Source organism: Hemitrygon akajei, chromosome 25, assembly GCF_048418815.1.
Source record: "Hemitrygon akajei chromosome 25, sHemAka1.3, whole genome shotgun sequence".
NCBI lineage: Eukaryota > Metazoa > Chordata > Chondrichthyes > Myliobatiformes > Dasyatidae > Hemitrygon > Hemitrygon akajei.
In genome coordinates, this window is record NC_133148.1 from 22,577,498 (window position 1) to 22,588,450 (window position 10,953).

Consider the following 10,953-nt stretch of genomic DNA (forward strand, 5'->3'; position numbering starts at 1 on the left):
TGGGAATGAATTATTTCACTCACTCAATCTGCAGATATACTAGTGTGTTCACACTAGGGAGAGGCCAATGACCAGCACTTTGGGAGAGGATATACTCAGTCATCCAGCCTGAAGAAACTTCAGCAAGTTCACACTATAGTGAGGCGGTTCGCCTGTTCTGCAGGAAGCAATTGATTCTGTCATCTAACCTGAAGATAACAGACTGGGGTGTCTGAGTTTGGATTTCAGTTCAGACACTGTCTGCAAGGAGTTTGTATGTCATTGCCGTGACCACATGGGTTTCCTCCGGGTGCTCTCACAGTCCAAAGACGTAGTGGAAAGACACAGTCCAAAGAGGTTAATTGGTCATTGTAAATTGTCCCGGATAAAGCCGGGTTAACAGGTGGATTGCTGGATGGAGCAGCTCATTGGGCAGAAGAGGCCTGTTCCATGCTATATCTCCAAATAAAATCAAATAAAATCCACACTAGTGTCAGGCCGTTCACCTGCTCGTTGTGGGAGAAGATTTACTCATTCAGCCCACTGGGAGACATATCAGTGAGTTCACAAGGGAGAGAGACTGTTCTACAGTTTTGTGTGTAGACAGGGATTCACTAATTCATCCCACATGATGAGACACCAGTGAGTTCACACTGGGGAGACACCGTTCACCTGTTCTGAATGTGGGAAGAGATTCACTCAGTCACTTCACCCTTGTGACCCACTACCAAATTCACACTCGGGGAAGTATTTATATAAGCAGCCTGCTGGATATTTGACCCTCACAGTTTCTGAATCCAGAGACAAGCTCAAAAGTGACGGTTGGTGTCAGATTGTAATTACAGCTGCTGTCTTCAGATGAAGTCCGCACCCTAGTGACTGGGATGGGAAGTGTTTCCTATGCTGATGTAATGGGAATGGAGTTTAATATTCTGGATCTGTGATAAATAAATGAGTTCTATTTTAAACACAGTCTCAGGTGCTTAGCTAGACTACAGCACACCCAGTGTACAGTCAGGACCCAACTCCTTGGCAGCATTGACCGATTATGTTACAGACAGGTAGGCCATCAGGGAATTTGATGCAGAGTCCAGATTCCTGAACCATGACCAGACCGATGATGAGGAATTGTTCCCTTAACTTGTGTGGAGCCTCATTTGAAATGCTGTCCTCCACGCATTAGTGTCTATTGTAAACTTTTACAGGGTAGAAAACAGTGGGAAGTTCACATCTACTGATGCACAGGGCTATCCACGTCATTCCTTGTAGAGTCCTGTGATTGAGGGAAGTACAAGCAATGATGCAGCCCGGTGCCCCTGTAGAAAGTCCTTAGGATTTTGGGGGCTCATGCCAAGCTTCTTCAACCATCTGAAGTGAAAGAGGCACTGTTGTGGTTTTTTCACCACACAGCCAGCAAGTACAGACCACGTGAGACCCTTGGTATTGTGTATGTTGAGGAAATTAAGGCTTAACCCCAGATCCATTGATGTCAATAGGGGCTAGCCTGTCTCCATTCCTCCTGTAGTCCTCAACCAGCTCCTTTGTTTTTGCGACAGTGAGGGAGAGGTTGTTTTCTTCACACCGCTGTGTCAGGGTGATGACTTCTTCTCCATAGACTGTCTCATTATTATTTGAGATAAGGCCAATCAATGTAGTGTCATCAGCAAATTTAATTAGCAGCTTGGAGCTGTGGTTGGTGACATAGTCATGAGTATACAGAGTACTGGAAGGAGCTTAGGACACAGCCCTGAGGGGCATCTGTGTTGAGAGTCAGAGGGGCAGAGGTGAGGGAGCCCACTCTTATCACCTGCTGGCAATCTGACAGGAGATCCAGGATCCAGCTGCACAAGGAAGGGTGAAGGCCAACAGGCTCTTTTTTTTTAAATTTTATTTAATTGCATTTTTAATGCCAACAGGCTCTTGAACAACCATTAGGATCTTTAACAAAAGGGGATAACTACACTCAACTTCACTTGCTTGATAATTGGAATGTCCCACAAGCAATGATCGCACTTTAAAGCCCGTTATCTCATGTTTAATTTCATTATTATTCTCATTATCTCATGTTCTCATTATTTATTGCTATTGATTTATATTTGCATTTGCATGTTGTCTTCTGCATGCTGTTTGATCTTTCAGTGATCATGTCATAGTTACTATGCTATAGATATGCTGAGTATGCCCACAAGAAAATGAATCTCAGGATTATATATGCTGACATATCTGTTCTTTGACAATAAAACACACTTTGAACCTTGAACTTTGAAATGGCACCGTGCATACCCAGAAAGCACAGCGCTTCAGAAATCACCGTCTGTCCGCTGTCAACCTGGACGCATGCGCATAGATGACAGCAAGCTGCCAAATTCGCGCATGCGCCTAGTGGACAAGCGGCTCTGGAGCATCGGGAGCAGGTAGGAGCGGGGTTCTGGCGGGTTTTCATCAGCCCGGCGTCCGCAGCCGGACTGAGGGACAGTTACTCCGGGCGCCGGACACACTACGGACCCCGGGATGATCCCGCGTATTTCCCCCTCTCAGCTCCACGCTTCACACCCGAACCCCGGGGAATTTTCTACTGATGATGGGTGCTGCCGACGCCATCTTGCGGCGCATGCGTATCGCGGGGCCCGTGACCGGTCTGGGGTTCGTGAAAATGTCTCGTATCGAGGCAGCAATGGGTGATGCTGCCAAGGCTTTCCCCTCAGTCCGCAGGCTGAGGGACTGGCAGCCGGTTCACCTCCCAGACACAGCCGAGCCTCAGCTGTCTGAATCCAAGGATCTGGAACGGAACAAAACTAGAGTTTCCAGTTCAGATTCTGGTTTAATATCACCGGCATATGTCGTGAAATGTGTTGTCTTTGCGGCAGAAGTACAATGCAATATATAATAATAAAAATAGCCAATTACAGTTAAAACATACATAATAAAAATTAAATAAGTAGTGCAAAAAGTATGCCACAGGGTCAACCTGCGTAGCGGCTTTCAGTATCATATGGACTCAGATCCCAAGATCCCTCTGATCCTCCACACTGCCAAGAGTCTTGCCATTAATGCTATATTCTGTCATCATATTTGACCTACCAAAATGAACCACTTCCCACTTCTCTGGGTTCAGCTCCATCTGCCACTTCTCAGCCCAGTTTTGCATCCTGTCAGTGTCCTGTTGTAACCTCTGACAGCCCTCCATACTATCCACAACACCTCCAATCTTTGTGTCATCAGCAAGTTAACTAACCCATACTGAATGGGTTCTGATACAGGCGGAAGAACATGAAATTAATTGTAAAAGATAAGGAGTTGTTCCTCCAACTTCATCTGAATCTCATTGTAACAGCATAATGTTGGAGACTAAAGCTATTTAATTTAAAATGTTCTCCTTCACCCATTGATGTCTTTTGTAAATCTTCCTGCAGGTTTGAAACATCAAAGAATTTCTGAATGGGAACCTTGTGAACAAAAACACATCCATTCTGCTGTCTTTGTCAGCTCACCAGCACTTGAAAACAATCAGTCTCTGACTGTAGAGGAGGAGATGCTTGAGAAGACAGCACAGCACTCACAGCAAGGAGAATCTGAACAAGTTTTCAGTGTAGGGGTGCGATCTGGGTGAACCCACTTGGAAATAAAGCTTCTAATTGTCTTCAGATTATCAAAGGAGTGACCAGATATTTCCTTTGTAGTACTGATAGATCAGTTGTCGATCCTTGGAGATGAAGTTGCATCTCATCCCCGCTGGACATGTGTTTTGGGTCTGAAAGGAAACATTCTGTTTTAACTCAGTGTAATTTGCTGGGACTGGGGTGCTGAGAACACACCAGCATTTGTTCACCAGAGATCAGTTCTTCAACTGCAATGATTTTACAAGGGATTCACTATGACTAACATCTGACTTGGTGAATTGTCAGACAATTGATAGTGGGGAGATATCATTCACTTGCTGTCAGTGTAGGAATGAATTATTTCACTCACTCAATCTGCAGATATACTAGTGTGTTCACACTAGGGAGAGGCCAATGACCAGCACTTTGGGAGAGGATATACTCAGTCATCCAGCCTGAAGAAACATCAGGAAATTCACACTATAGTGAGGCTATAATGAGTTCCTGTTCTGCAGGAAGCAATTGATTCTGTCATCCAAACTGTAGATTACAGGCTGGGGTGTCTGAGTTTGGATTTCAGTTCAGACACTGTCTGTAGGGAGTTTGTACGTCATTGCCGTGACCACATGGGTTTCCTCCGGGTGCTCTAGTTTCCTCTCACAGTCCAAGGACTGATCGGATAATAGGTTAATTGGTCATTGTAAATTGTCCCGGATAAAGCCGGGTTAATAGATGGATTGCTGGATAGAGCAGTTCATTGCGCTGAAGAGGCCTGTTCCATGCTGTATCTCCAAATAAAATCAAATAAAAATCCACACCAGTGAGAGGCCATTCACCTGCTTCTTGTGGGAGAAGATTGACTCACCAAATCTATGTGCAGACACACAAACAAGTTCACGAGAGAGATAGATTGTTCCACAGTTTAGTGTGTGGACAGGGATTCATTAATACATCCCAAATGATGAGACAACAGCAAGTTCAAACTGGAGGGAGACCGTTCACCTGCTCTGAATGCGGGAAGGGATTTACTTGCCCATCAAAACTGCTATCACACCAGCGAGTTCACACCAGGGAGAGGCCGTTTACTTGCCCTGAATGTGGGAAGGGATTTAGTGAGTCTTCTAATTTACTGGTGCACCAACGAGTTCACACTGGGGAGAGACCATATACTTGTTCTGAATGTGGGAAGGGATTTACTCAGTCATGTAACCTACTGACACACCAGCGAATTCATACTGGAGAGAGACCATTCATTTGCTCTGAATGTGGGAAAGGATTTACTCTGCAATCTCACTTACGAACACACCAGCGACTTCACACTGGGGAGAGGCCATTCACTTGCCCCAAATGTGGAAAGGGATTTACTCTGTCATCTCATCTACTGGCACACCTGCGAATTCATACTGGGGAGAGACCATTCACCTGCTCTGAATGTGGGAAAGGATTTACTCTGCAATCTCAGTTACGGACGCACCAGCGACTTCACACTGGGGAGAGGCCGTTTACCTGCACCGATTGTGGAAAGGGATTTACTCTGTCATCTCACCTATTGGCACACCAGCGAATTCATACTGGGGAGCGACCATTCATTTGCTCTGAATGTGGGAAAGGATTTACTCTGCAATCTCATTTACGGACACACCAGCGAATTCACACTGGGGAGAGGCCGTTCACCTGCTCCGAATGTGGAAAGGGATTTACTGGGTCATCTAACTTATTGGCACACCAGCGAATTCACAGTGGTGAGAGACCGTTCACTTGCTCTGAATGCGGGAAGGGATTTACTCGGTCATCTAACCTGCTGACACACCAGCGAATTCACACTGGGGAGAGCCCATTCACCTGCTCTGAATGTGGGAAGGGATTCACTCAGTCAGCCCACCTTGTGACGCACTACCGAGTTCACACTCGGGAAAGTGTTTAAATAAGCAGCTTGCTGGATATTTAACCCTCACAGTTTCGGAATCCAGAGACATGTTCAAAAGTGACTGTTGGTGTCAGACTGTAATGATTGCTGCTCATCAAACCAAGTCTGCACCCTAGTCACTGGGATAAGAAGTGTTTCCTATGTTGATGTAATGGGAATTGAGTTTAACATTCTGGATCAGTAACAAATAAATGAGTTCCATTTTAAACATTGTCTCAGGTACTTAGTTAATCTACAACACACCCAGTTTACCATTCGGAACCAACACAGTCCAGCTGGTCCCCGCCCATGTTTCTGTTCCACTAATGTCCTTTTAACTCCATCCCTGCTTTTCACCTCTCATTCTCCCTGTGGTGATGGGTTCCAAATTGTCACCAGTTGTGGGTGAAAAGGTTCCCCTTGAATTTCCTGCATGACTTTCTACAAACTGAATACAAGGTCAATGCAGTTATGTTCGGACATGTTCTTCATCCCTCAAACCTTTGTGCTGAGGAAGAATGGCATTGGTTGTTAACCTTCCTATTTCCTGTTCTTTTCTGTATAATACACGAGAGTGCAGATGCTGGAAATCCAGAGTACGGTAATACTCACACAATGCTAGAGGAACATAGCAAGTCAAAAGGAAATTTGAAAGAATGGGACTAAGGGGAACTTTTTGGGTTTGCTACTGGAGATTAGTGGTGTTTCTGCAGGAGTGATGTGGCTTCACATCCGAACATTAAATGGTATGATAAGTAGCCAATGGCTTCATTCTGAGTACAGTTACAACTGTACCAAATGTCCAATATGCTGACACTAATTATTAACTCAACTAGATTTAGGCAAGTTGGTCTGTCACTGGCACCTTTTATCAAAGATGAGGTCTTCCTTCAAAGAGTATAACAAAGACAAGTTGGGCAGCTCCCCTTCCATTCTGCTCTCCACGACCAACCACTATCAAACAACAGAGAGTGGGCCAATAGTCGACTCATGTCTGTCAGTTGGACATGGAGAAGGAAACCGGTAATGAAGGGTCATTATGTGCACTTTGTGGAGAGACACTTCAGGAACAATTTTGCTGAGCTAGCTCCTCCACCAGATCCCAACAAAGGGAACTGCTATTTTCCCAACTTGTGTTTACCACCCCAGAAACCTGCATAAATACAAATTGTCTTTGATGTAAGTATGCACTTCAAACATGTATCACTGAACAATGCACTCTTGTGGGGTCCTGACCTCAATAGCAGTCTGCTCGGGGTCTCGTACTTCAGAACCGATTCCGTCACAGTGATGGCAGACATCAAACCAGTGTTCCACAGTTTCCTAGTGAGAGAGGGTCACCGAGTCTTCCTCAAATCCTTGTGCTTTTGTAACCACCAACTAACTAGACAATGAGATTCTGGAGTCCCGTATGAGACTTCATGTGTGCGGTAACTGTCCCTCTCCTGCTGTAGCAGTCTTTGGCCTTAAGAGGACTGCTATTGAAGGAGAGAAGAAATTCAGAACTGAAGCACGTAGGTACATAGGAAATTCCATGTTGATGATGGTCTTCAATAATTCTCTAATGCAGAGGAAGCGGTCAGTGTGCTGAAAGTGGGGCTAGGTATGTTGACATAGTCTAATCTCAGATTGCATAGGATCACATCCAACAGTGCTGAGGTCTTAGCAACAGACACAAAATACTGGAGGAACTCAGCAGGCCAGGCAGCATCTATGGAAAAGATAAACAGTCGTTTCAGGCCGTGACCCTTCATCGCTCCACTCTTTTCCATAGGTGCTGCCTGGCCAGCTGAGTTCCCCGGCATTTTGAAAGTGTTGCTCGGATTAGACACAGTAAGAGAGGGTAAAATGGGAACATTAATAGAAACTTAGCTGGAGCCATGTCTCTTTTGAGCTGAAGCCTCCTTGAGCCACAGCCTGCGATTCCTACTCTCACCACTGGCCTACTCCGGACAATGGCTGCCCTGCTTGTCCCTTCTGTACTTTTAAACAAGCTTCGCCAACCTTTACTTTATTGTCACCAAACAATTGATACTACAGTGATACTTGTTTCTGCACTTCGCGCTCCCAGAAGTACAAATCAAAGTAAATATAATAAAAATTTAAATTATAAATCATAATTAGAAAATAGCAAAGGGAAAGTAAGGTAGTGCAAGTCAGGTCCAGATATTTGGAAGGTACGGCCCAGATCCTGGTCAGGACCTGTGAGAAACCTCAACACTGTGCCCTGCTCCTGCCACTGATCGGGCCACCAGAATGAGCCCAAATGCCTGCAAAGGTCTCCTTCCAAACAAGCGTCGTTGACCTGTCAGAGTAAATATTGAAAGGCAAAATCAAATTATCAGGTATGATGGGTTGGATAGTTTGAAGTGTGTGTGTTTCAATGCTGGGAATATTATGGGTAAAGGTGATGAACTTAGAGAGTGTGGATCAGTACATGGATGATGTGGCCTTTACTGAAACTTGGTTAAGAGAGGGGCAGCAATGGGTAACTATGTGCCAGGCTTTTGAAGTTTTAGAAAAGATGAAAGAGGGGGTGGAGCTGGACTACTAATCAGGGACAATATCACAGCTGCACTCAGAGGAGACGAAATGGAGGGTCAGACACTGAGTCCATTTGGGTGAAACTCGGGAACAGGAAGGGTGCAATCACACTGAGGGATTATACTACAAAGCCCCTAATAGCCACACAAGGAACAGATATGTAATCAGATTAAGGAAATGTCTAACAGTAATAGGGTTGTTGTCATGGGGGATTTCAATTTCCCTAATATAAACTGGGACCTGCTTGGTGTAAGGGGTTTAGTTGGGGCAGAACTCAATAATTGTATCCAGGAAAGTTTCTTAAATCAATTTGTGGATAGTCCAATGAGATGAGGGGCCGTACTGGACCTGCTGTAGGGTAATGATCCTGGCCAGGGTGACTAACCTTTCAGTAGGTGAGCAGTTAGGGAACAGTGATCACAACTCCTTATCATTTAGGATAGCTATAGATAAGGATAGGTATGGTCCTTATGGAGAAGTTTTTAAATTGGAGTCGGGCAATTTACAAGAGCATTAGGCAGAAACTAAGAAAGTTAAGTGGAAATATCTTTTCTCTGGAAAGTCCACATCAGATGTGGAGGGTACCGTATTTAAAGATCAGTTGCACAGAGTACAGGAAGGGGATGTTCCTGTTTGAAGGAAGGACGGGGATGGAAAGGTAAGAAAACTTTGGATGTCCAGAGAGGTGATGTTTAGTCAAGAAGAAAAAGGGAAAGGATGTAAAGCTTTGGAAGTCAGGATTAAAACAAAGCACATGAGGAGTATAAGAAGCCAGAGAAGAACTAACAAAGTGAATTAGGAAACCGGTAGGGGCCATAGGAAGTCCTTGGCAAGTCAATCACAAGGCATTCTATACATATATCAAGAGCAAGAGGATAACTAGGGAGAGGGTGGGACCACTCAAGGATAAAGGGGGAACATTTGCTTGGATGCAGAGAATGTGAGTGAGGTACTTAGTGAGCACTTTACTTCAGTATTTACCAAGGGAAAGGAAATGGAGGACCAGGAGATCAGTGCTGAATGTATAAATATGTTACAACATTTAAAGGTCAAGGAGAAGGAAGTGTTGCGCCTCCTGAAGAGTATTAAAATGGATAAGTCCCCAGGGCCTGGTGGGATTTATCCCAGGGTTTTGCAGGAGGCAAGAGATGAGATTGCTGGGCCCTTGACCAGTATCTTCTTGTCCTCTCTAGCCACAGGCAAGGTCCTGGAGGCGAGTAGCTAATGTTGTTCCTCTATTTAAGAAGGGAACTATAGACCAGTAAGTCTCACATCAGTCAAACTGGAGTGGATGTAAAAAGGATCTTTCCTGTAGTGGGTGCATCTAGGACCAGAGAGCACAGCCTCAGAACAGAGAAAAGTTCAATTAGAACTGAGATGAGAAGGAGTTTCTTAAGTTAGAGGGTCTGTGGAATTCATGGCCACAGATGGCTGTGAAGGCCAAGTCATTCAGCATATTTGAAGTGGAGGTTGATTGGTTCTTGATTAGGCAGGCATTAAAGGTTACAGGGAGAAGGCAGAAGAATGGGATTAAGGAGGATAATAAATCAGCCTTGACGGATTGGCGGAGCAGACTTGCCTGAGCGTGTGCTCCTATTTCTTATCGTCTGTTGGAATTGTTGAATATGATATTTATATTAACCCGTCGTTAGAGAAGTCCAGCATATTTCCTAATCAGGATAAGTATGACAGCCTTACTGGCCAAATGTAATAACATGATTGGACTTATCACGCAGCGGTCAGATTCCAACATTGATTAAAAAGGGTGAACAAACACATGAGGTTCGCTTGCGGAGTGAGCAGTGTAACAAGTGGTGTGGAGTTTGGATCCATGGATAGAAACAGAGCCCGAGCCCGTCTGCGTGCTGGAACCAGCCCGTTTGAGTGAAAAGGCGAGAATCTCTCGGAAATCAGGAGCTTCAGTCGACAGCAACCCGAGAGCCTCCGTGGGAACAATTAACGAGCAACTCGGGGAAACTGACAGTCGGTGTTTGGGGTCGAAACCCTTCACCTGGACCGGCGGTTGTTGCATCTCCCTTCCGTATGACTCTCTTACCGCGTGCACCAAACATGGTGAATTATTTTGAATGTCCCAGTCAGTTCTGCGGCAGGAAAATCCAGGAGGTGAGGATTTAATATCCCGGAGAGAGCGGCACCGATTCGGAAAGCGAATTCAGCGAGGGCACGGGGGCAACTTTACGCCAAATGCGCAGGCGCGCCATCTCCGGCCGGCTTCTGACGGAGGACGCATGTGCGGGACGACACAGAGGGAGGGCAGGGTCGCTGTTGACTGCCGCTGGTGTCGCCACTGCGCAGGTGCGCTGGCCCTTGCCGGCTGCTGCCGTGAGCGCGAGCGGAGGCGGTTGGGTCCACGCGGTCTGGGGGAGGGGGGGCGGGAGCGGGTTTGGCGGGAGGAAATGGTGGACGAAACAGGGCTTGGGGCAGGAGGGTCTGAGAATTGGGAGGCGTGTGAGGGCAGAGATGGAATGGACAATGGTCCGAGAGGGTGGAGGAAAAAAAATGGCGGGTTTGATGGTTGGAAGAGGGCCTGCGGGGAGTTCATCATTGTTGTGGGTAAAGGATAAAGATAAAATTGGAGTTATTCTCCTTCCCTGAGGTGAGGCAAATTTTACTATACTGAACAGTGATTTAGCAAAAGTGAACTGGAAGAAGCTAATTGAAGGTGAATGGGTATTGGAGAACCAAAGACAGCCAGAGAGCAGAATCCCCCAAAGAGAAAGGATGGATACTTGGATAACAAGAGGCAGAATGGACGAGAGAAAGGGAGAATTGGAAGGTTTTAGAATAGAACATAGAATAGTTTGGCCCACAATGTTGTGTTGACTCTCAAACCCTGCCTCCCATATAACCCCCCACCTTAAATTCCTCCATATACCTGTCTGGTCATCTCTTGGACTTCATTAG

At 45.6% G+C, this 10,953-nt stretch overlaps 1 protein-coding gene across 2 annotated transcripts in view; it reads left to right on the forward strand.

The window, feature by feature from the left end:
• The window catches only part of LOC140716432 (uncharacterized), a 42,263-nt gene extending 36,550 nt beyond the window's left edge, over positions 1–5,713 (forward strand). The window contains exons 1-2 of one of the 2 annotated variants that reach the window (XM_073029165.1): positions 2,328–2,393; positions 3,393–5,713. In XM_073029165.1, coding sequence (XP_072885266.1) covers positions 4,537–5,502 — 966 coding nt within the window. In that variant the 5' untranslated portion in view covers positions 2,328–2,393; positions 3,393–4,536 and the 3' untranslated portion in view covers positions 5,503–5,713. Of the gene's footprint in view, positions 1–2,327; positions 2,394–3,392 lie in introns of those variants that run through there. The other variant, XM_073029166.1, reaches the window with a different exon arrangement.
• Positions 5,714–10,953: the final 5,240 nt, after the last annotated feature.